General features: G+C 39.6%; 1 protein-coding gene across 2 annotated transcripts in view; it reads right to left on the reverse strand.

Moving 5' to 3' along the window:
• Positions 1 to 20804, reverse strand: part of WDR70 (WD repeat domain 70) — a 129992-nt gene that overhangs the window by 57869 nt on the left and 51319 nt on the right. For both annotated transcript variants that reach the window (XM_032214340.1, XM_032214338.1), the window contains exon 10: positions 662 to 836. In XM_032214340.1, the coding sequence (XP_032070231.1) occupies positions 662 to 836 (175 nt within the window). The remainder of the gene's footprint in view (positions 1 to 661; positions 837 to 20804) is intronic.

Here is a 20804-nt window from a genome sequence, read left to right on the forward strand (position 1 = left end):
GTTTTCAAAAAACGTTTAGCAGTATATTTGTAATAGTCTTCATTTTGACTTAAAATGTTTCTATTGATATATGTAAAGATTTCAGTAATATAGTCCTTGGACTAACAAACCAGTCTTGATATGGACCAATTTTCAGCTTAAGACCCCAAAGTAGTCACTGAATCACATAGATTTGTGATAAATTGGGTAACATTTGGCCCGGAAGTAGTATTGAACTTAGGACCATTGATTTAACAATGATTCAAAGGTACAAAGGCCTCAGAAAAAGTGATTTATGATCTGTCGTCCCACAACCATCACACCACTGCGCCATCATGTGATCTCAATATAGATGCTTAGCAATCAGCTCACATTTACAACCAGTGTCCTGTGGTCATGTGATTGTGATTTGTGACCTTCACAGGTAGTTTCCAACAAGCGGTAACTAATTGGGGAAACTGTGTTCTCTTAATAACCATGATAAAAAAGAAATGTAAAATTGGCTCTGGTCACATGACAACTCATTTAATGACAACACTTACTGTAGCAACTGAAATTCCAGTTTTAACAAATTGAGGACCATGTGTAAAGCTATTAAAATTAAATAAAATGTGGAAGCTGGCAAGGAATTCACTTAGCATATCATACCATCAATTTGAATTAGGAAAATATGATTACTTACATTCATATTCCTATCCCAGATTTGAATGGACCCATCTTGGCAGCCAGCTGCAATTAGTTTACCATCTCTGCTGTAGGTGCAGCTTGTTGGAATCACCCTTTTGCCTTGAGCTGAACGTGGTTTAAATACAGTTTTATGTTTTTTCTCATTAGTGACATCCCATGTTCTTACAGTCCTAGGGAAAAAGCACAGAAATAATGCAAATGCATTATGCATTATGTATAGATGTGACGGTAAGTACATTCTAATACATACCTATACATAACACACACACACACATACACACACACACACAAATATCTGATTTTCCTTATGATGCAAGCCATAAATACAATTAACTTTTAATTAATCAAATTAATAAAAAGTGAGAGATACGTATGTATCTCCCTCTTGTTGAGCCACAGAGAGAACAGCTATAAGGTGAATCTGTCAAATTCTTTTTTCAAGTGGATTTTTGCTTCAAATTCTATCCAATGCTAAATTTTAACTGGGAAACTACTGAGGTCTTTCGTGAAATTCTGAAAATCTTAAAAAAATAAAAATAAAAAGAAGTTACAATAAGCAAAAATAAAATGCCCAAACAATCATGGTAGTACAATGGTTAATGGGACTAGAGAGTCCCAGTTTAAGTCCATCATCAGCCACACAGACAGACAGACAGACAGACAGACAGATGCTGTGTAACGGAGTGAGCTCCCGTAACTTGTCCCAGCTTCTGCCAACCCAGCATTTTGAAAGCATGTAAAATGCAAGTAGAAAAATAGAGAACACTTTGGTGGGAAGGTAACAGTGTTCCGTGCGCCCACTAGATATCTAAATAGATAGATTTAACTCTGCATAAAGTACCTATGATTCACCTTTCTTATCTGCTGTCTTAAGAAGGCAGTAAACATAGATGATAGCTAGCTAGCTAGCTAGCTAGCTAGCTTTAACTCTGCATAAAGTACCTATGATTCACCTGTCTAATCTGCTGTCTTGAGAAGGCAGTAAACATGGAAGTAATGTTCCAGATCCAGAATTTGATACAAAATTCAGAGATGAATAGTCAAACAATGAATGGGACCTAAGTGGGACCTAAATAAAAAAAAATGGCTAAGCATGAAGTAATTTATCTTTCACTTCACTTTTCCTCTGCTTTTCCATACATTTCTTTATTTGTTTAATGCATAACTATTCCTCTTGACTTAGCCAGTGAAACGTGGTGGATTAAGAACAATGGGAAAGAACCATCTCCTGAACTTAATCAGGTCTTCTCAGTGCCTGAATGAAAAATTGCTTGTGAACCTCACAGATATTATATTGCAATTTTATGGCAAAGATGGAGAATCTCTAGCCTGCAGAGGCTTTTGAAACTACAAATCCCAGAATTACTATCAGCTGGCTCAGTAGTGAGAGTATAGGATCCCCATTCTTGCTATGTGGGAATAAAAATGGGATAAAAGGGCCCAAAATATGCAAAGTATGTTATCTAATAGATGGGGATTAATCCATCACTTTGCTCTTTTTATAAACAGAATTGGAAAATGAAATACTTGACATTTTCTTCTTTATTTACACAATGAAGGATGTGCATTGCTTGGACTAATTAGAAAAATGCTAGCATTTGTAGAAACCGAACATTAAAATGATCTATCAAATTTTAACACAAGACAGTCTAAAACCCTGACCTTAGACAAAGTGCATTTAAATCCAGCGTTGTATCAGGGCTAAAAACAAAATCCTGACGATTATACAACACTTCTCAGCTCAGAAGGCTGACACGTAATGCACAATACATACCCTGTTTACATGTAACTTGGTTTTTTTTTTTTTTTTTTAAGTAGTGGGTTCTACATCTGTGGAGCAGATTCTTCGAAATGCTTCTGAATGCCAAGAAGTGATTTGAAGCACTTCTAAAAGGGATGGAAATACTCTTTTGGAAGACAATAAGCGTATATTCATGACCTGAGAATGTAAATATTTTTTGAATACAACTCAATGTTCCTGGGTTCAGTTTTAGGTCCCCTAAATTTGCATTTCCTTTTAGATTTGGAAGAATTCGTAGACAATGTGTTCCTCCTATCAGTTGTACAATGAAAAGAAAAAACTCAGAGGCAGCCTTACTGTTACGAGTGATCATGGGATTTAAAAGAGCTACATTTATTGTTGTCAAAATACATCTCACTTCAAGTCAGGATTTATAACAAACTCATCCCTCATGTATGACTAAGTGCAGGTAGTTCTCAAGTTACAGCCATAATTGTATCCAAAATTACAGTTGTAAGCAGTGCTGGTTGTTAAGCAGGTCACCACGTAACTATGCCTGATTTTACAACACTTTTTGTGGCAGTTGTTAAGCAGTCATTAAGTGAATCCATGGACAGTTTTTGCCAAAAAAGGAAGTATACAAATTTCTGGTAAGAAACATTGCAAATTGCTGTTATGTGACTGCAGAACACTGCAAATGGCCATAAATGAGGGTCAGTATCTAAGTGCCAAAAATGTAATCATGTAACTGCCATGAGAACTTCAAATCCAGGTCTTAAGTAGCCCTGGGAAGGCCAGTTGTAACTTTGAATGGTCACTAAATGACCATTCAGAAGTCAGGGACTATCTTGTATGATGAAACTGAAAACTACAAATGCTTTGATACTAGTAAACAGAAAAAAGATAAATTTAATATACACAATAAGCAAAATTAATGACACTAGTTGAATACTGGATGCAGATGAATGGAAAAAGGATGTTACATCACTATAATTAGGGTTCAATTCTTCACTTCCAATTCTTTTATTAATTATTTTATCTACCATTATAGGCAAATGAGAGGCCAGCCTAAGATAGTAAACCCTGAATATTCAGTTCTGTGTCTTTGCCAATTAAATATGAAACTCTATGAATGTTTGCACTGTTAGAAAAGATTTTATTAGGTGATTCCCAACATCTTTTTAAAATAAAAGTCTGATGCATTAGAAACACAAGATGTTGTAGTGTTACAAAACCTTATAGCTTTATAAAGACACAAAAGGCCAAAACAGAAGAACCCCAAAACAACAATGAAAGGCAGAGCTGTTGCCATGCTTGTTTGGCAAAATATTTTCATACATGAAAACTATGCATCTGAATGTAATTACAATAATATAGTCCAGGCAACAGAAGAATTCTTAATCGTATACTGAAAAATGTTAAAGATTAACAATAAAGCAAAACTGGAAGAGAGAACCTCAACTAATAAATATTAAAATCTATATGTAAGAGTATTTTACTCATTCTTTGCCTCAGTTTGGTAGATTTGGATAATCAAGACTTGAATCTGTAATGTTACAGAGTGTTGGGGATGTTGAATATCCCTATAAAAAGAACTTATGGGGTCTATTGTACTTTTTAGTCTCTTGATATCCTCTTTCAGCTAAGAGAAGTCGCATAGCCCTAATTATGAACAATCTATAACCTTTCAAATATACAGGTCAGCAAACACAGTATAGAAAGCGAGAAGCAAGCAGGGAATGTCCATAGCTCTATGCGCATATTTCTCTAACTTCCAGAATATTCTCTTAAGGAAGAGCTTGATTTCTGGATTACCCTGACAGCTGTATTTGCTCTGTCCTTCTAAAGTTCCTATCTGAATATATGGAGGTTGGAGAGAGATGGAGGTGTTGCTAAATATGAGCCATTGTCTCCCCATTCTAAGCAATTTACTGTCTCTGAATTGGATATCAATCAACTCTGAATCCCCCAATGTTGTTTTTATGGTTCCTAGTGTCCTCAACCTATTTGACTAATGACCAGAGGTTATAGTCACCATAGTCCACCATCAAGGCATCCATGTGTGTTAAATATTTTCAAACATGATTATTCTACATGCTGATGGGTTTATATATGATAGACAGATGATAGACAGACAGAGTCTGGTGGTTAAGACATCAAACTAGATAGTAGCTGATTGTGAGTTCAAGTCCCACTTTAGCCATAAAAGCCAGCTGGGTGACTTTGGGCCAGTCATTCTCTCTCAGCCCAATCAATCTCACAGGATTGTTGTGGGGAAAATAGGAGGAAGGTCAGTAATGGTTTCCTCTTATCTTTTCATGCACAGAGCGTCGTGATGACATCTGAATGGGTGGGCGGAGCCTCCCACCGCTGCAGCTACCGATTTGTCCGAACCAGGGTGAACCGGCAGAATACCAGGTATGTTGTATATATTCGCTGCCTTAAATCATTTGTAAAAATAATAAAGGCAGGGAATAAATAAAAGAAACACGGGGGGGGGGCAGTAGAAGAGAGGGAGAGAGAGATTCTTAAAGTTTATTTACAAAACTTTCAACTTAACACATACTAAATTCTTTAATATACAAGAACATCATGTTCAGAGTCACAGAGCATAAGCCTACAAAAACTGGAGCAAATTAACTTGAAGAATGATTTGATATTGCCTTCTGCCAAAAAAATCCAGACTTTTGAACTCATCAAACAGTGCAAAGAGGTGTCAGCATGGTAGAGTTCTAATACCACTATTGTTTAGAATATGAAAGGGATTCCAGGCTAATTCTTTTCCTGCACTTTTTTTTGGGGTATATATGGTGAACATGCAATTAAATTATAAAACAATAAAGCAGCTCTTAAAAAAGTCATAAAACAACTACACAATTTCTAGATCAGTGACAAAATCTGAACAACATCAGTCCAATTATCAAATCAAGAAGTATTGAGAGAGAGGGACAAGAGGGAGTCAAGCTATTCTCCAAAGAACCTGAAGGCAGGACAAGAAGCAATGGGTGGAAACTAATCAAGGAGAGAAGCAACCTAGAACTAAGGAGAAATTTCCTGACAGTTAGAACAATTAATCAGTGGAACAACTTGCCTCCAGAAGTTGTGAATGCTCCAACACTGGAAGTTTTTAAGAACAGATTGGACAGCCATTTGTCTGAAATGGTATAAGGCTTCCTGCCTGAGTAGGGGTTTGGACCTGAAGACATCCAAGGTCCCGTCCAAATCTGTTGTTTGTTATTCAAATTCTGAGTTCCATAGAATTTTGGAGAGAAATATTCTTACTATAAAGACAATACCAAGAGTCTTTCACATTTATTTGTAGGAAAACACAGAGAACATACCACATGCTGTTTTAAGAGGTCAACCAGGCTTTATAAAGAGCATCCACTTGTTTAATTTATCTAATTAACTTTACTACACTAAAGAGAGCCATAAAGTTTCAAAGTGCTCACAAACTGGAGGAATAGCCAATAAATTCCCAAGGAATTCCTCTGCACAAAACCACTAATTAACCTAAAACCACAAACACATTTTAGAACCAAAGAGAATTGCACTCTTAAAGAATTATGAGTCCCTAGGTACAAGGAAAGTGTTTTTTCTTTTACAAAGGCAAGAATAGAGACACAAGTTTATTCTTACAGAATACAGAATATCAAAGTTAGAAGGGACCTTGGAGGTCTTCTAGTTTAACCCCCTGCCCAACCAGGAGACCCAATTGCTTCTCTTCTTAAAAACTTGCATTGTTGAAGCACCCACAACTTCTAAAAGTAGGCCATTTGATTGATTAACTGTTCTCACTGTCAGGAATTTTTTTCTTAATTCTAGTTTGAATAGCAATAGCAATAGCAGTTAGACTTATATACCGCTTCATAGGGTTTTCAGCCCTCTCTAAGCGGTTTACAGAGTCAGCATATCGCCCCCACAGTCTGGGTCCTCATTTTACCCACCTCGGAAGGATGGAAGGCTGAGTCAACCTTGAGCCGGTGAGATTAGAACCGCTGAACTGCAGATAACAATCAGCTGAAGTGGCCTGCAGTACTGCACCCTAACCACTGCGCCACCTCGGCTCTCTCTTTGATAAGCTTCCATCTGGTGTTACTTCTTATCCTGAGGTGCTTTGGAGAATAGACTAATCTCCTCTTCTTTGTGATACCCTCACAAATATTGGAAGACTGCTATCATGTTCATCATTGTCCATCACAGTCATCATAGTTCTTTTTTATCATTCTCCAATAGTTTCTTTGATTAAATATAACTTATCATTGGTATACTTATTTTTTTTATATTTAATACGAGTGCTTGCTGGTAAAGGTAATGTCTCTTAGCATCAGATACTGGAAAATCAAAATATGGAAATACTTTTGCTGATATTCCATTAATCAGTGATGAACTCAGTATTTCAGGAATCACATATGTTTTCAGACTTCAGCAGGATTAATACCGCTATTAAGTGGATCCTTGATCCTCTCTTAACTTGGTGGTTTTCTTGCAGATGTTTCATTACTCAAGCTAGGTAACATCATCAGTACACAACTAAGCTCAGGGAGCACCAAGGACCCCTTGTTTCAACCCTGAGGTTTTTTTAAAATTTGTTTTAGTACATTATTGATATTACAAGAATAATTCAAGCATTGACATGTCTGGATACAGGTAGTCTTGGATTAAAACCATTCATTTAGCGACTGTTCAAAATTACAACAGCATTGAAAAAGTGACTTACAATTGGTCTTCACACATCACAGTATTTCTAGGGTCATGTGATCAAAATTTGGCTTGTATTTACAACAGTTGCACCTTCTCAGAGTGACTACCATTTGCAACCTACCCAACTGGCTTCCAACAAGCAAAGAAAATGGGGAAAGCAGGGTTCAATTAATTAATTAAAACCTAGAACAATGCCGGCTATCGTCTGATCTAAAGGTAGTACACAAAATTATCTGCTACAACGTCCTACCTGTCAATGACTACCTCAGCTTCAACCACAATAATACACGAGCAAAGAATAGATACAAACTCAAGGTAAACTGCTCCAAACTTGATTGCAGAAAATACGATTTCAGCAACTGAGTGTTCAGTGCCTGGCTCTGTTGCACTACCTGACTCTGTTGTTACATCCCCGAACCCCCATAATTTTAACTTAAGATATCTACTGTTGACCTCACCCCATTCCTAAGAGGTCTGTAAGGGGCATGCATAAGCACACCAGTGTGCCTACTCTCCCTGTCCTATTCTCTCCATTTATTCGTACTCTTTACTGTATACTTACATTTATATTTATATCTGTTGTCTTTTACGTAGATGTTTGACCAACTAAATAAAATGTAAAATAAAATAATGACCGCATGTTTCACTTAAGAACTGCAGAGATTCTTTTAACAACTGTGGCAAAAAAAAAAATGGTAAAATTTGGAATGACTCACTTAAGAACTGCCTTGCTTAGCAATCCAAATTCTAATTGTGGTCTTACGTTGACGACTACCTGCATTTCCTAAAGTTTCAGCAACATAGTACAGAATGGCTATCTTCAACCACTCAATCTCTGTTCCCTAATCTCATGAAGAAAATGGAAAAAGCCAAAGCAATAGTGTACTACTGTTAAAGGCACAAATTACTTAAAACTATTCTCCTGGATATGAAGAGACATACCAGGCAATTGAGTTTTGAAGAGGGTCTCCTTATTATTAAGGGGACATTTGAGAAGTTTACTTTGAGTGACCATCAACCATTTACCGTATATACTCGAGTATAGGCCGACCCGAATATAAGCCGAGGCACCTAATTTTACCACAAAAAACTGGAAAAGTTATTGACTCGAGTATAAGCCTAGGGTGGGAAATGCAGCAGCTACCGGTAAATTTCAAAAATAAAAATAGATACCAATAATGTTTTTGAATATTTATTTCAAAGAAAAACAGTAAACTAGCGGTGTATTCAATGAAATACTTCACTCACCTCATGATGCTGATGTCCCGCTGTGATGATGATGTCCCGTGCAGCCGCGGGAGCGATGTCCCGCCTCCTATGACACACGGCACAGTGATTCCTATCATTGGATCACTGTACCAGAGGAGGTGGGACATCGCTATGTGGCTGCTTGCCATAACAAGGAGGAGGTGGGACATCGTTGCAGAGCGGCAGGAGGGGGAGGAAGGGGAATCGTAAGACAGCCCTGCATTACATTAGAACGTGAGGAGGGGGGATGGTGCGGTGCGCACTGCGCGGCAAACTGACACAGAGGGAGGGGAAACTCACAGGGGCACTGGGCCATTCACGAGTGTCACCCAGCGGCATGGCCCCGCCCCTTTTTCTCCTCCATTTCGGGCAAATTTTTCACTGACTCGAGTATAAGCCGAGGCGGCTTTTTTCAGCCCAAAAAGTGGGCTGAAAAACTAGGCTTATACTCGAGTATATACAGTAATCATAAACTAGTCTGATGCAGCACTGCACAAAAGAAAGTAAGAGTGAAAGACTGAGAAAATTGAACAGTCCTTGAAGATCCTAATTAGCGAAGGCTGTAAATAACTTTGTAGTTTATTTGGGTTTAGAATTATCTCCACCGAAATCAGGACTTTGGACTGAGACTGACATGAAACAGCCATTACCTAAAAAAACCCCGATAAGGTTCTCAAAAGGAAATCTGTACAATGGCAAACGTAAGCATTAGCCATTTGCTTTCATAGACCGATATACTGTCATCTTATTTCTCACCATCACAGGCAATTAAATTAACAATGAACAGAAATCAAAGCCCTCCAACAGCAAACAGAACAAAATAAAACAGGCAGGGACATTCCGTGCTAGATTTTCCATGTTCTTTACTTTAGGCCAGGATACATGCACACATTGATATTGTTACAACCAAAAGACAAGTGAATCTTAACACAATCCTTTTATTCATTATTTTTTTTTAGAAAAAGAACAATTTCACATTGGATGTGATATGTTTATTTAACTCCTCTGTGAGGCTTCTAGGGAACCAGTTTGTTATTGTAATAGGAAATGAGAAAAGGAAATATTAAAGGTTCCTTTCCCTTTTACAATGAGTGGGACCATTTGTTTATTAAGCTGGAAGTTCTCAAATCCCTTCAATATCCCCCAAATGAGAGACATTAAACATTCAAACTCAATAGGAATGCTGCTAAGAAACTAATGGTTATTGCACTTTAAAACAACCATCAAAGTTATGCGTTATTTCAGTCTGTACATTACTCCTTGAACGTGTTCATCACCAGGAGCTCAATATCAAATACACAATTAGCAATAGCAATAGCAGTTAGACTTATATACCGCTTCCTAGGACTTTCAGCCCTCTCTAAGCAGTTTACAGAGTCAGCATATCGCCCCCCACAATCTGGGTCCTCATTTTACCCACCTCGGAAGGATGGAAGGCTGAGTCAACCCTGAGCCGGTGAGATTTGAACCGCTGAACTGCTGAAATAGCAGTCAGCTGAGGTGGCCTGCAGTACTGCACTCTACCCACTGCGCCACCTCGGCTCTTGTCTTATGATTGTAATTGAGTCCAGAATTAAAGTCATAAGTTGTAAGCCAAGGCATCACATGACCAGATCAAATTTTTTGGAACTTTTCCAGCAGTCATTAAGGAAATGCCACAGTTGTTAAGCGAACACTGTGGTCATTAAGCAAAAACATTTTACCCAAACGTTCCCCCCAGAAACTGTCATGGGACACTGCAAATGACCATCAAGGTGAGTTGATTGCCAAGCGACTTAGCGGGAGTGAAGTGGCTAAAGCAACTTCAAAATCGAGTTGCAAGCAGTTTTTACAAGGTCTGTCATAGATTTGAACAGTCACTAAGTGACTAGTCGTAAGTAGAGGTCTACCTGTATCCAGTCTATAGTCCATAAATCAAATTCTATTTTCAAAAATAAGATTCAAAATTTTTGCCAGCAGCACCAAGGAAAAAAAAATGAATGAACATGTTTTAAGTATAAAAAGCTAATAATTATTCCTACAATATTTCTCACAGTATTGCAAAGCTTCTATAAATGTATCCAAATTAAAAAAAACACCACTATGTTGGTGATATTATCACTAAATACCATGGAATTGATATAATTCAGCCTTGTCCAATCTGATGCCTTCAAATATGTTGGGCTTCCATTATTTGTAAGCAGCTGTGTTGAAGCCCATTATCCTTAGTGAGAAACTGATTGAAGAATATGTGATACTCACTAAAATCTTATTATTCACCACACAGAAAGAATGCTGACAATATAAAAAAGAATTACTCCAAAAATGGAGAAATACTTCCATAATTTAATAAAGATTTTATATATATATTATATATTTTCATAGACCTCAGTTTCATTCTGGTATTCTTAGAGGTCAAAACCATAGCAAGGCTAAAATTTTGTGAACCTTTTTGAATTTTCTATATTTCTGTATAAATATGAGTTAAAACAAGTTCTATTATCCATACAAATCCTAAAACTAGATAAAGAGAACCCAGTTAAGCAAATGAGTCAAAAATGTTATAGATGTTTATTTACTCAGGAAAATGTCCCTAAGCTCATATTTGTGTGTAGCAAAAGTATGAACTCCCTCTTGTAATAAACAAACCAACCTCTAGGATAGGTGTGTCAAACTATACCGTTACGGCGCCATCACATGACATATCGGGACTTTTCCCCCCTTCGCTAAACCAGTCGTGGGTGGAGTCAGCACCTGTATAGGGTTATCAATTTATTTGAAGGGGAAATCAGAATCAGGTCTTTCAATCAATGGGCTGATACTCAGATATATGTGGGGGAGTACTTATCTTAGTTTATAGAACAAAATTCACTCTCAAGTCTGATCTTCACAATACAGGTAAGGGGAAGTGTGTCATAGCTCAAGCAAAGGAGATATCTGAGGACCTCTGAAAAACAGTTGTTGATGCTCACTTTCAGATGGAAATACAACTATGGGCCTGAATTGCAAGTTCTACTACATAATAGAGTACACAGCATAAACATAACAATGCCTTAAATACTCCTTGAAGCCAGCACCCAGACAAAGCACCACCACATACCGTATATACTCGAGTATAAGCCGACCCGAATATAAGCCGAGGCACCTAATTTTACCCCAAAAAGCTGGAAAAGTTATTGACTCGAGTATAAGCCTAGGGTGGGAAATGCAGCAGCTACCGGTAAATTTCAAAAATAAAAATAGATACCAATAATGTTTTTGAATATTTATTTCCTCCCCTGGAGTGGGGAGGGAATGTGGCTTTCATAGTATCCTTCCCCTGGAGTGGGGAGGAATTGGGGATTTTGCAGTATCCTACCCCTGTAGTGGGGAGGGAATGTGGCTTTCATAGTATCCTATCCCTGGAGTGGGGAGGATTTGGGGGATTTCATAGTATCCTTCCCCTGGAGTGGGGAGGAAATGTGGATTTCATAGTATCCTTCCCCTGGAGTGGGGAGGATTTGGGGGATTTCATAGTATCCTACCCCTGGAGTGGGGAGGATTTGGGGGATTTCATAGTATCCTACCCCTGGAGTGGGGAGGATTTGGGGGATTTCATAGTATCCTTCCCCTGGAGTGGGGAGGATTTGGGGGATTTCATAGTATCCTTCCCCTGGAGTGGGGAGGATTTGGGGGATTTCATAGTATCCTACCCCTGGAGTGGGGAGGATTTGGGGGATTTCATAGTATCCTTCCCCTGGAGTGGGGAGGATTTGGGGGATTTCATAGTATCCTTACCCTGGAGTGGGGAGGATTTGGGGGATTTCATAGTATCCTACCCCTGGAGTGGGGAGGATTTGGGGGATTTCATAGTATCCTTCCCCTGGAGTGGGGAGGATTTGGGGGATTTCATAGTATCCTTCCCCTGGAGTGGGGAGGATTTGGGGGATTTCATAGTATCCTACCCCTGGAGTGGGGAGGATTTGGGGGATTTCATAGTATCCTTCCCCTGGAGTGGGGAGGAAATGTGGATTTCATAGTATCCTTCCCCTGGAGTGGGGAGGATTTGGGGGATTTCATAGTATCCTTCCCCTGGAGTGGGGAGGATTTGGGGGATTTCATAGTATCCTACCCCTGGAGTGGGGAGGATTTGGGGGATTTCATAGTATCCTACCCCTGGAGTGGGGAGGATTTGGGGGATTTCATAGTATCCTACCCCTGGAGTGGGGAGGATTTGGGGGATTTCATAGTATCCTACCCCTGGAGTGGGGAGGATTTGGGGGATTTCATAGTATACTAAGTCAGAAATAACATTGCTGCGTAGCCAGGAGTGTGTCTCAGTCACTTAAACCTCATACATAAATCATTGTACGAGGCGCTCGACGGCGCCTCTTACCTGCCGCGGGTCCCACCAGGACCGGCCAGAGGCACAGCAAGCTCCGGAACCAGAGCGGGAGCCTCCGCCGCATGGCTCAGCTCCGCCAGGGACGCATCCGGCAAGGGGAAAGCGGGGTCCCCTCTCGCGCAGCGGGTGGAGGGCGCGGGGCGGCGGCAGGGCTGGGCTGCCTCCGGGTCCTGCCTCCCGGAGCCCTGGGGCGGCCGTGGGAGTCCGTGGGCGGCGGGGCTCGCTCGGCTTCCAGCAGGGAGCAGAAGGGGGGCTTCCCGGAGCCGCGCGCTCGGCAAGCTTGCCGCTCAACTCAGCGCCAGCGCGCCTTCATCTCCGAGCGCCCAGCGGAAGGGCCAAGCCGCTCGCCTCGGAGCCGCTGGAGCTGGGACGCCGCCTCCACCGCGGAATTTGCTCCAACTCAGCCGCTCCGGCCCATTGTCAGCCGGCTGGTCCCTGCCTTCCCTCCCCTCCTCTCTCTAGCTTAAAGAGACACCGACTTGCCTCGGCTGGAGGCCGGGCATGGGGAGGAGTTGGCGCCAGCCCGGGGAGGGGGCTGCGAGCGGGCGGGCGGGGGGACGGGAGGTAAAAGGCTGGATGGGTTTGGTTGCCAAACCGAGGCGGCTCGCTCGGGGCTCTTCCCTCTCTCCCCACGGGTGGGCAGCGGCCGGAGTTCCCACAAATGCCGCTCCCCGCATTTTTCTGGACGGGGTCTCGCAGGAAGGAATCCCCTCCTCCTCCAACAGGCAACAGCACTGCCGGATCCAGTTGTAGACTCGAGTATAAGCCGAGCCGGCTTTTTTCAGCCCAAAAAGTGGGCTGAAAAACTCGGCTTATACTCGAGTATATACGGTATTTAATTCGGCACTCAGGAGAGCATTAATGCTTTTTATTAAACAGGAATCAAGCATACATGCACACCCTGTCTTCAATTGTATAATAGGTCACTTTCAACATTTGGAGGATGTGTGTGTTTATGCAGGTCAGCCAGATGTTAACTCACAATTTTAACCATGATAAGACCAAATGCAGAATTTGTTTTAAGAGGTTGCTAGGTTGCTATATCCTCTCCAACCCCCCAAATCTAGAAAATGTTTATGACTGCATTGTCTTCATTTTTCCAAACCCACCTTAAGTTCTATGCAGCTGAAAAAGGTGGAGTACTATATATCCCGTCTAACTAAATAAATGAAATAGTTTATGATTGGGCTTTGAATGAATCATAATTATGCTTTAATCTCAAGCTGAATCATTTAGCATTATGATTAATTATTGGTTCAATTGCTAAAAAGCAAACCAAATTTGAAATTTACTGGGTTACTGCAAGAGAATGACTGAAATGGAACATAACAAGAGGGAGGGAGGAAGCATATTTGAAAAAAAGTCAGTCTAAATATTTTAACTATGTTATTTGGATTATTCCTTAACTGAAAGGCGTTGATGACTTACTGTCTTAACCGTGTATGATTTGGACTGTTTGATGGACTCTGATACCTCTATTTCCACAAGAGTAAAAGCCTATTTAAACTGCAGTGTCTCTGTATGCTGGTTTGTGTGTTCTCCAACACAACTCTCACAATGCTTCCTTGAAGACTTTTTGACAGCAGTTTTAAAAAAGTTAAGAGCCGGTATGCGATTTACACCACAATACACTGATTTTAAACCAGCTATTCCAGCCCACTATTATGATTTCAGATACAATTTCAGATTCTTTTTTCTATAAAGCTCTGAAGTTGGAAGATACCGTAGCATAAAGGCCACTTCAGTGGTGGGATTCAGCCAGTTCGAACCACTTCGGGAGAACCAGTTGTTAACTTTCTGAGCAGTTTGGTGAACTGGTTACTGAAAGAAATCTTTAGGGCAGAGAACCGGTTGTTACATTATTTGAATCCCACCACTGGGCCACTTCCTCTCCTATAACTCCATGTTTAACATTTGCAAACTTTGTCTGGTGATCCACGGAAAATCCCATTGACACTAGGGAGATTTTCATGGAAATCTGGCCAGAGTTTTTTCTGCAGTAGCATTCAATTGTGGAATTATCTACCTCCTTTGAAAGATTAGGTTGATTCCATTTTTGCTGAATTTTTGTCAAGCAATGAAAAATGATTTTTTTTTGTTTTATTTAGCTTTCAACAGCTTTTTAAAACAGAGAACATTATCCCGTCTTTTGTTATTGTTCAGTCACTAAATTGTATCCATAGTCCCCTTGTCCTCCCTGATTCTGCCCAACTCATGCCCGCTGCTTCAATGACACTATCTAACCATCTCTCTGTTGTCCCCTTCTCCTTTTGCCTTTGAACTTCAAATTTAGATTTTGTAAAAAGCCCAGCTTTTAAGATGTTTTTAATTTGGGAATGCCTTAATATTCTATTGTAGACATCATGCGGATGCTCTGAAGGCCAAAAATAGTTTACAATCAAGGCAGTTGATTGCTCACAGGCCAGTGGGAATCTCACTAACCCACGTGCATAAAACATGGTCAACTTCTGGTTTCCAAGTTGCACTGAAGAACTGACATACATCCCAGGACAGGACACTACTCTTATTTTTGTCCATTAACTAAAAGCAAATTTCTACTTCCATTTATTTCTACACACACTAACGCACACTGTAGGTAAACATACGCCTTGGGCAGCAATAATAATTAAAGAAGGTTAATGCCACTGAAATGCTGACAGTAACATAAACCAAGATAAATACTTATAACCCATGTATATCACTGCATTAGCAAAACTTACTAGAAAATTGCCCATTAAAGCAATTAGGTATGCACCAACAACATAAGCATATGTCAACATTGCTGGAATACTCCAGTCCAATTAGCTAAATTGAGAGCGTTATTTATATATTGGTTCAGTTACTGAACTAGGGAGAATTGCATTATCTCTATCTCTCTCTCCCTACCTCCCACGCTCTCTTCTCTTCTCTCTCTCTCTCTCTCTCTCTCTCTCTCTCTCTCTCTCTCTCTCTCTCATCCATCCATCTATATATCTATCTATTAAATTTGGAACCAAGGAGGAAATAATTTGGCATCTTCCAAGATAAGATTGAACATATACCTTATTTATCAAAACCACCAATAACAAAACACTGTAAAAACTCCACTGTTCTGGAATCTCCTGAGCTGAAATATTTGACGTTGTCACTTTCTCTTTCCATATCCCATCTCCACTGATGGATGAAGCTCAGCTGGACTCCTATTTGTTACTAATTATAGGGAAAGTAGAATGGAATTCCCTAGTATCAGGGCAGATTAATAATTAACATTTCAGGAAATAGAGCGGCTTTTTATGATACATTTCCCAATAGGTTGAAAGGCTCTTTGGTAAGGTTATTGTTGTCAATGTACAATGAGGTGTATTTCACCAAAAGTTTGTTATGGCTGCCAAAATCTGGCAATAGGGGAACTGAATGTTGGGTATTGCTATTTGGGGGAAAAAACCCTATGTAAGTTAATCATGGCCCACTGATAGGTCAGGATAATTAGTTGCACCTGTATCCAAGATGATTCCACTTCCTTGTTTTCTTGTTTTCTCAACAATGCAGCTGCATTAACTGCAAGTAAACCTCAACTTTTAACAATAGTATGGAATTAGATGGCCTTGGAAAAGATGCTTTATGGCCCACAAAGCACTTCTGGCCATCACAAAAAGTTGCACCGCTGCCCCCACAGTCAGATGATTGGGTTCTGGGTACTTGGACACCTCTTTGCACTTATGAACACTTGCCAAATGTCCTGCAATCATGTGATCACCATTTGCAATCTTCTCAGACGACTTCCCCAGAAAGTCAATATTTGTTCTTTGCAAACTTGCTGAAAGAGCTGCCATCTGAAAGGAGCTGAATTCCTTTAGGGTGCAGAAACAAGCTCTGTTCCTTCACCTGGCCAAAGGAATTCCCTTCCGTGAGTGAGGGGAAGTGAACTATTTAGTGGGGTGCAATAATGGAGCTCAAATCCTGAGCAATCTTTCTATATCCAGCTGAAGGAGTTCCCTTCTACACATGGAGGGGAAATGAACGACTTCAGCTAGGACAGAAATGGATCTAAACTCTGAAGACCTGAGCTCTGTTCCTGCACCCTGTCAAAGAGTTCCCTTCTGGAAACAGAGAGGAGCTGAATTCCTTCGGAAGGCAGCTCATTCAGTCATCCTTCAAAGATGAGAGGGAGTTGAAATACAAACAGAGTTAAGAGGTAGCACAGGAAAAAAAGGGCACAATGGGTAGGAAGCCTTGGATGCCCAGTGCTGGCCACAGGGGGCTGAAAATCTTGCTTGGATTTTGGCATGGAAGATTTTCAGCTCATGAGCATAGTCTCCTAGGGTCTTCCCCCACTCCTTTCCTGGGATGCTGTCTATAACCCACAAAACTGCTTAATTACCACAACCTAGAATGCTGGGATTGCAGTCGTTGAGCAAAGCACTTAATGACCTCTTGCTCAATGGCTGAGATTCTGGTCCCAATTATGATAGTAAGTTAAGGACTACCTCTAAACATCATTTTAATGCAAGATGATGAAGACAATAATTATTTATTAAACTGGCATGATGCTGAACTCTCAATGACCTTTGGAGCCGCTGATAATAATTCTGACATTAAAAAAAATCAAGATCATTTTTAAAAAAATCAGTGATAGCTTTTTATTAAGTCTATGATTGATCAGTGATAATGTTATAGAAATTCTAGGAAGGATTTTCAGACCTAGGAATGAAAACTTCAGGATACACGATGCAAAACTTTCATTTCATGATTTGGATTCAATGAATATTTTCCAACGATAATTATCTGATGCACTGTTGCTAAACAGAACAGTACTAAATATGTAAACTAGGAACATGGGTTAAAAGACCATTTCACCCCACATTTATCATTTCAGCAAAACAATATGAGGCTAGCCATGAAATCAACACACATGGCTAAAATTAGACATCTGAATTAAGTTAAAAGATTAACACAATAACTTTTGACAAACTTGCTAGAAACATTTCGTGCAAAGCAAAAATCAAGCTTATAATCTCCAAAGGCCCAGAACATCACATTCAGGAGAAGGCTTTACGTTGCATATGTTGTGTGTGTGAAGAGAGAAAATTGTTTCATTAGAGCTGAGGTGGCGCAGTGGTTAAAATGCAGCACTGCAGGCTACTTCAGCTGACTGCAGTTCTGCAGTTCAAATCTCACCGGCTCAAGGTTGACTCAGCCTTCCATCCTTCCGAGGTGGGTAAAATGAGGACCCGGATTGTTGGGGGCAATATGCTGACTCTGTAAACTGCTTAGAGAGGGCTGAAAGCTCTATGAAGCGGTATATAAGTCTAACTGCTATTGCTATTAGATTGCAAATGAAGTAACTAACATCAAATCTTAATTTAACAGTTTGAAGAATCTCACCTAACAGTGGCTTTTGTTAGCTAGCCTCATGCTACAAGGATTCATAACTCTTACAACAATTTCAAGAGGCTGGATGAAATAACTTTCTTAGCAGTCCAACAATTCTATTCTTAGCCTTAGACTAACATAATTACATAATTATTATGAAAACATCCAAACATAAGAGATAACAATTTTATCGATCAAATACCTCTCATTCCCATTAACAATAAAAAGTTTGGTAATGTATTAAGATGGGTGCAGGGTGTGTACTCTCATTTTTTCTACGTACCTAATTATTTAAAGGAATAATCATTGCCTCTTCATTTTATTTTCTGTGGCAATGAAGAGTTTTATATCAGAACAGATGGCACTGACGAGCATCCATATTTTGTCTAAATAAAATGTGTGTATCTCAGCAGATACATAGCTGGTTTGTTCTTTGGAGTCACAATTACAGTCACTATGCCCCCTTCTTCTAGATCAGGGGTGTCAAACCGTGGACCGGATGTATCATACGCAGGCCACGCCCATCCCAGCTTTGCAAAGGCAAAAAAATGTCACGTCACATGACACGATCGACTTTGACATTCGTGTTCTAGATAGATGGTTTGTGTTAGGTGCATGACAATATATCCAGCACTCTGTGTTCTTCACACTGAACACATCCTTGAATGTAGCTGTGGGGAGAATGGGATCTTCCAACTGTCAGGATTCCAAGTAACACCCCTAACGAAAGAAGACTCCGAGGTTTGAGATTCCTCAAAGTTCCATTTTATTAGAGATGTCATATTGGCACATCTGGGAAAACCTGAATCTGAAAATGTCCAGGTTTTCCCCATCCAAACAAAAGTTCAAGTCCCTGCCCAGCACCCACATGTCCATTACATGGTCCAATCAAACGCCATCCCAACTGGAGATGCCTCCCAGTCACGCCACTCCAGGTGCAGGGCAAGATGTTCTTGACTCGCTGAGAAAGGAATGTTATTTTGACTATATCTATATCCACTCCATACAATCCCCCACTCCCAGTTTCCCACCGCAATAAATGTGGCAGGCCTGAAGGTCCAATGCAAAAGATGGCTTCCAGGCCTGACACCAACCTTCCATGGGAAACCACATTTTTTCCCATTGGGAGAAAGGCAGGGTACACTATATTGGGTTCAGTACTACCTGCAGATACCAAGAATTGTGCCAACAGAGAGAAGACCAACTGTGCACTTTATGGGTTTTTTTTTGCAAGAATTTTTTTATTTTTATTAAACAAACAACACACACACACACAATCATCATCTTACATTACATCTTGTAGAAAGTGTGTCAATTGGTTACAATTAGCTTTCGTGCATCTCTTCCACAGGCATTACTTACATTCATATCAAATGTCAAAGATTCTTAATGGGTCTTACTATCAACATAGCATAGTCCTCTGAAATTGTTTCCGTGTCTTTTTGCCTAAAATAATCCATAGTTAAAAACACAACCACCTGATGGCATTTCATTAATTATTACAAAATCATCCAATAACCTTTATAACATATTCTAAATAAAGATTAGTTGACAAAGTTTCTAAGCCCTTTCCCCCCCAACGTCACTGTTTACAATTTGTGTCCAGGTTCCAGGTTATGATAGTACACACACACACACACACACACACAAATTAATTGTATCCCTTATCCTTATTATTTCATTATTAGTTGTTATAATTAATATTGGTTAACAAAAAATCCTTTACTGTTTATATCCATTTTCTTCTCATCAAACCAACATATATGTGTACCTTATTGCCCTTATCAATTATTTATTTAACATAACAATCTATAAGTTATTAAATTCCTACTTACTAATTATAACATTTAGTTAAATTTTTTGTTATCTACTTTCATATATCCAATAACATTACAACTTTATAACATATTCAAAATAAGAATTAATTAACTAAATTTCAAAACCTTTTTTCCCAAATCACTGTTTGCAGTTTATATTCAAATTCCTTATGTTAAACTAATACATACATACATACATACATACATACATACATAACTACATCTCTTATCATTATTATTGTTGTCAATATTTGTTAACAAAATTCTTTACGAAAATCCTTTACTGTTTATATCCACTTTCTTCTCATCAAGCCAACACATGTGTGTATCTTATTGTTATTATCAATTATTAATTATTTATTTAACATAAGAATCTAAAAGTTACTAAATTGCTACTTACTTATTATAAGATTTAGTTAATTTTTTGTTATCAACTTTCATATATCCAATAACATTGCACCTTTATAACATATTCAAAATAACAATTAACAAAATTTCTGAGCCTTTTTTTCCAAGTCACGCTTTACAATTTATATCCAAATTCCTTATATTAAACCAGTACATATATATGTTGTTAACTATATCTCTTCTCCAGTGGTGGGTTTCAAACTCCAGCCAATCAGTGAGCAGCAGGCTGGGCTGGCTTAGTGCGGACAGGCGGGGGAGCGAGCGAGTGAGCTGTGACGCGCTGGCAAGGGCGCTTTGCAGCGACAGGGGCCAGGACCGGTACCGGTGTTCCCGGAAGTTAATTACTTCTGGGTTCACTGACCAACTGGTCCGCAAGGACTGGCAAGGACCGGTAGGAACCCACCCCTGCCCTTATCATTTCATTATTATTGTTATCATTAATATTTGTTAACTGGCTTATATCCAACTTCCTCACCTCCAGCCAACATAGAAATGTATCTTGTTA

This window comes from Thamnophis elegans, chromosome 3 (assembly GCF_009769535.1).
Source record: "Thamnophis elegans isolate rThaEle1 chromosome 3, rThaEle1.pri, whole genome shotgun sequence".
Lineage (NCBI taxonomy): Eukaryota > Metazoa > Chordata > Lepidosauria > Squamata > Colubridae > Thamnophis > Thamnophis elegans.